The sequence below is a fragment of the Tupaia chinensis genome, unplaced genomic scaffold (genome assembly GCF_000334495.1).
Source record: "Tupaia chinensis unplaced genomic scaffold, TupChi_1.0 Scaffold000287_1, whole genome shotgun sequence".
Classification (NCBI taxonomy): Eukaryota; Metazoa; Chordata; class Mammalia; order Scandentia; family Tupaiidae; genus Tupaia; species Tupaia belangeri.
The window spans coordinates 1,189,690-1,195,216 of record NW_006159771.1 but is presented as its reverse complement, the minus strand read 5'-3'; the positions used below and the strand labels follow the sequence as shown (position 1 = coordinate 1,195,216).

At 52.7% G+C, this 5,527-nt stretch overlaps 1 protein-coding gene across 1 annotated transcript in view; it reads right to left on the bottom strand.

Moving 5' to 3' along the window:
* The window catches only part of DGCR2 (DiGeorge syndrome critical region gene 2), an 84,837-nt gene that overhangs the window by 16,743 nt on the left and 62,567 nt on the right, over positions 1 to 5,527 (bottom strand). Inside the window, exon 6 of the mRNA XM_027772613.1 lies at positions 645 to 821. Coding sequence (XP_027628414.1) covers positions 645 to 821 — 177 coding nt within the window. The remainder of the gene's footprint in view (positions 1 to 644; positions 822 to 5,527) is intronic.

Below are 5,527 nucleotides of genomic sequence, written 5' to 3'. Positions count from 1 at the left end.
CAGCACGCCGCTCCTGCCCGGATGAGGCGCGCCACTAACAGGGTGGACAGTCCGGGCCAGGGTGGTCTGGGAAGACTCGGGCGCATGTGACTTATTGGCAGGGAAGAGCGAAGGCCCAAGTGAGGCCGTAGCTGAGGCTGGACTTCCGCGTGGCGGCTGTGGGCCGATTCAGAGGAAGGTGGGTGGAGGTGGGCGTCCTCCCTCAGTCGTGCATCTACGCCAAGAGCCCCTAGAGCTCAGCCAGCCTCGTGGGAACTTGAGACGAGGAGCAAGGAGACAGGGAAAGACTTGTGACACCACAGACTGGAATGGGGAACACTCCAGACAGGCTAAGCTTCAAAGGCCCAGAAAGCCCCGCGGAGCAGGGGAGGTGGTCAAGGGGCCCCGATGCTCCAGGGACTCCATGGGGCCGAAGGGTATCAGGGCCACCACTCCCTGAAGTGGACAGGGCAGGGAGAGAGGACTATGGGCTCAGAGACGCCGACCAGGCCACAGGGGCAGCCGGGCTCCCACCCCGACAGCCAGGTGGGCACCGGCGAGGAGCAGCACCCACCGGTGAGACGAGGGATGGATTCCGCCCTGCACCACGAGGACAGCGTGTGAGCGCCGACGCTGAGCCGGGACTGGGGTCCCAGGGGACTTACTGCGTTTACACAGGAACGAAGACTTCTCGTAGCAGCTCTCGGCGTGCCAGCTGTGGAGGTCGTGGTGCCGCAGGGTGGGGAAGTGGAAGCACTGCAGCTGGGCGCAGAACACGTTGTCATTCTCAGACAGGGCCGAGGCGAAGATGGGGTCCGGGGGCAGGAACACCTCCGAGGAGCCTGTCGGGGAGACACAGGTGGGGCCGTCCATGACCACAGGGTGTCAGCAGAGGAGGCACACACGGTCCTCCAGGGGCCCAGGGCATCAAGCAGGACCATCAGCCAAGGGCTGGTTTCTCTGCAGCTCCGGCACTTGGGCTGTCGTGGCTCCAGCTTCCGAGGTGCGTGGGCACTGGAGGTGGCGAGCACACGATGATAAGTGCCCTCCCGAGAACCAGGGCGGGGTGAGCTGGTGGTGGTGACAGTGGAGCACAAGCAGTGGACTGGATTGTAACAGGTGGACTGAGGTGCATGGGTTCACACTGACACAAATAAGCCAATGGGAAACGGGTGGGAGAGACATCTCCTTAGACTGAGTACCCGTAATAAACGGGGTCTCAGAACGCTGCCACACCGCTCCTGTGACGGACGGGCCACTCGGGCGGGACCACTGGTGCCAGCGCCCATGGGGGCATCAGTACCCACATCGGCTGGCAGCAGCAAAGCCCCGGAAAGCACTGGCTCCTTGGGCCCCTCTCCCGGCTCCAGGGAAACCCCGTCACCCAGGTGGCTCCTGCCCTCCACACCGGGAAAAGGCGGTCAGAAACCACACTATCCTCACGGAGAGCGGGGTGGGCAGTGCGCGTGGGGTATGGCCAGGCAGAGGAGAACGGAAACCCTGTGAGTCACACCTTCCTGTCCTTAGCCAACATGGGACGTGACACGACTGAGCCCCAGTGGTGTGTGTACGGAGACAAGAGGTGCAGGGCAGGGTGTGTGTGTGTGCGCGCATGCGTAGGGACCATGAAGGCACCCGGCGAATCTTAAATGACCACTTTACACAATACACAGACACAGGAAACTGTTTCCACTTTTTTTTTGGGGGGAGAGGTTTTTGCTATAGGGTGCGTTTGCTCACCAGAGACAAAGAGACAGAAAGCGAGAAATCACCCCCCAGGGGAGATGGCCACGACGCAATCCCTTCTCCTCCGTTCTCCTCTCAGGATCTTGGGCATGCACACGCTCGGCATGAGTTTAAGTCACTGGGTCTGGGACTAGAACTGTGGTTGGCTACATGGGAGTCCAGCGACATAGCCATTAGACTAACTGCTGGTCCCAACAGTGTTTCTACTTTTATGGTTTAAAATAAATAGCAAGTACGAACACGAAGAAACGGAATTTGCACTCGAGACCAGAGGCTCCCCAGGCGGCACGTGGAAAGGAAGGTTAATTCTCTCCAGAGAAGAGGATCTGTGTTTTCAACGTCCTGCAGAAATGTCAGCCTTCCAAGGAGGCTCTCCACGGCACCCCGGGACCCAGCGCTGTCAAGCCTTGGGCTCAGCACCCCGGAGGGAGCTCCCAAGCTTCTGCAGATGTGAGCCAAGAGCAGAGGGTCACCCTCTTGGGGAGGGGTTGGGGAGCGTCCCCCCAAGGCCCCTGAGGAGCCCAGAGGGGACCGAGCTCCAAATTTACAAAGGCACAATCATAAACGCACACAAAGGAGTATGTATATAAGGGTACCTCAGAAAGCTCATGAAGGGGCCAGCAGGTGGCACGGTAGTTAAGGTGCTGGACCCCCGCATGGCTGACCGTGGTTCAAGTACCGGACCTGGCAGCTTGCTTTCTCAGTTTCCCTCACTTTCTCTCTCTGTCTTTCTCTGATAAGCATACATGCCCTGTAGCAAATTTAAAAAAAATAATGAATAAAATTAATAATTTCTTTAAAGCTCATGGAAAAATGGAATTAAAATGAGTTAAAGATGGAACTGGTGGTTAAAGCACTGGACTCCCAATGGCCAACTGTAGTTCAAGTCCTGGACCTGGGGGCTTATATTCTCACTTTCCCTTTCTCTCTTTGGTTAAATTTTTAAAATTAATGGGGGCCAGCAGGTAGCGTGGTGGTTAAGGCGCTGGACACTCCCACATGGCCGACCACAGTTTGATACCAGACCTGGTGGCTTGCTTTACCACTTTCTCTCTCTCTCTGTGTATCTTTCTCTGTCAAATTAAAATGAATGAATAAAATAAATAATTATTTTAAAAATGTTTAAAAAAACTGGGGACCAGCAGTTAGCGTAATGGCTATGTCGCTGGACTCCCACATAGTCAACCGCAGTTCGAGTCCCAGACCCGGTGGCTTAAACTCACTCCGGGCATGTGTGTGTGCGTGCCCAAGATCCTGAGAGGAGAATGGAGGAGAAGGGATTGCGGTGTGGCCATCCCCCCTGGGGGGTGATTTCTCGCCTTCTGTCTCTCTCTGGCGAATGCACGCGCCCTATCGCAAAAACCTCTCCAAAAAAAGAAAAAAAATTTTTAAAGTTAATTTAATTAAATAATTCTTTAAAAAAAAACCCTGAAATATAAATTCCGTGGTGCAAAAAAATGTTGAAATCAGGCCACCTAGGTTGTGTGGTGGTCAAGGTGGCTGGACTGCACATGACTGACTGCATGCTTTAAGCCCTGACCAGAGGCTTAAAAAACACAATCAGGGGCTAGCATGTGGTGTGATGGTTAAGCGCTGGACTTCCACACGGGTGACCACAGTTTGAGGCCCGGACCTGGAGGTTTGGAAATCACGCTGGGTGTGTGTGCATGTACGCTCAAATATCTCAAGAGCAGAATATAGGAGAAGGGAATGTGGCGTGGCCACCCCCCCGGGGGGGGGTGATTTCTCAATTTCCTCTCTGTCTCTTTCTGGTAAGTATATATGCTTAAAAACCTAAACAAAACAAAACAAAACAAAACAAAAAAACCACACTGGGCAGGGCCAGCAGATGGAGCGGTGGTTAAGGTGCTGGATTCCCACATGGCAGACCATGGTTCAAGTCCTGGATGTGGCAGCTTGAAAATCACACTGGACATGCGTGTGTGCATGCCCCAAATCCCACGAGGACAGGGAACCAGCAGTTAGCATAATGGCTATGTCGCTGGACTCCCCTGTAGTCGACCGTGGTTCACGTCCCGGACCCGGTGGCTTAAAACTCACGCCGGGCGCATGTGCGTGCGTGCCCAAGATCCCGAGAGGAGAATGGAGGAGAAGGGATTGCAGCGTGACCATCCCCCCTGGGGGGTGATTTCTCGCTTTCTGTCTCTATGTCTGTCTCTGTCTGTCTGGCGAGCACACGCGCCCTACAGTGAAAATCTCTCAAAAAAAAAAAAAAATCCCACGAGGACAATGAAGATATTGTGTCATAACTCTTCCTCTGGGGAGGGCTCATTTCTCACTTTCCCTCTCACTGTCTCTCTCTCTCTCTGACAAGCATATACCCTATGACAAAAAGACAAAATAAGTAAGTAAATACACACGCACTGGGGGTTTGTGTGTGTGTGGGACCCAAATCCAGGAAGGATGGAGAAGGGATTGCAGCATGGCTATGCTCCCTCGAAGGTGATTCCTTACTTTCCCCCCTCCTGCCCTGTCTCTGGGGACTGCACACACCTTAGAGCAACATTTCTAAAAAGTGTGTAAGAAAAGGTTGAAATCCATGCATAGTTTATAATATACATTTTCCTTCTTAAATTTACCAGAGGGTACACATGCGCCTGACAGAGTTTTTGACTCCCCACTCCCGGCGCTGTTCTTTCCACCTCTGCAGTCTTGATTTTGACGTTTCTCTCCGGCGCAGTATAGAGACATGGACCGCCCATCAGTCTCTGATCCCGGCTTCTCTTCAAAGGTTTTCTCTGCATCGGCTTCTGTCTTAAATTCAATACAGGCAATCCCTTCACTTTGTCCGTCTTTGCTGGTTATTCTGATCTCCACGGCATCTTCAAATACTTCTTTTAATTCATCTTGAGTGACTTTGTAGGGGAGATTTTTGGCCAAAAGTGTTCTTGCATCTCTCTCTCTCTTTTTTTTTTTTTGGAGAGATTTTTGCTATAGGACGCGTGCGCTCGCCAGAAAGTGAGAAATCATCCCCCAGGGGGGATGGCCACACCACAATCCCTTCTCCTCCATTCTCCTCTTGGGATCCTGGGCACGCAACACACACGCGCCTGACATGAGTTTTAAGCCACCAGGTCTGGGACTCAAACCGCGGTCGACTACATGGGAGTCCAGTGACATAGCCATTACACTAACTGCTGGTCCCAGTGTTCTTGCACCTCGATCTTTCTTATTGTCTTTTCCTTTTGGTTCCTCTAGTTGAATTTCATTGCCTAAGACTTTTAAACCGGTGCGTTCCAAAGCTTTTTCTGGATCTTCAGCAGATTCAAAGTCAACATAGCCAAACTTCCTAGATGTCCCGATTCTGATGTCCACAACACTAAGATCATTTTTTAGCAAAAACATCACGAATACGTTTTCAATTCAGGAATAGATCTGTTATTGTTCAGGTTTCTAACAAACACATGGGACGATGGAGTTGGTTCTGTGGCTTCCACCTTCTGTTTCTTGGCCTCAGGAGCTGCTGTTTGGTCATTTCCTGCTTTCGTTTTCCAAGAACTTCTTTGACAGGGTCTTCTTCCTCCTCACCTTCCTCCTCATCCTCTTCATCTTCAGCCACCGTCTTGGCTTTCACAGGTGCAGCTTTTGCAGGAGTTTTCTTTCCGTTGGCTGGTGTGGTCTCCATAGCTGCTTCTTCATCCTTATCTTCCTCCTCCTCCTCCGAGGCCGGGGTGGCAGCTGCTTTCATCACCGCTGCCTCAAATTCATCCCCATCTCCATCCTCCTCCTCCTCATCTTCCCCGCTGTCATCCTCCTCCCCCTCATCGCTGTCTTCCTTCTC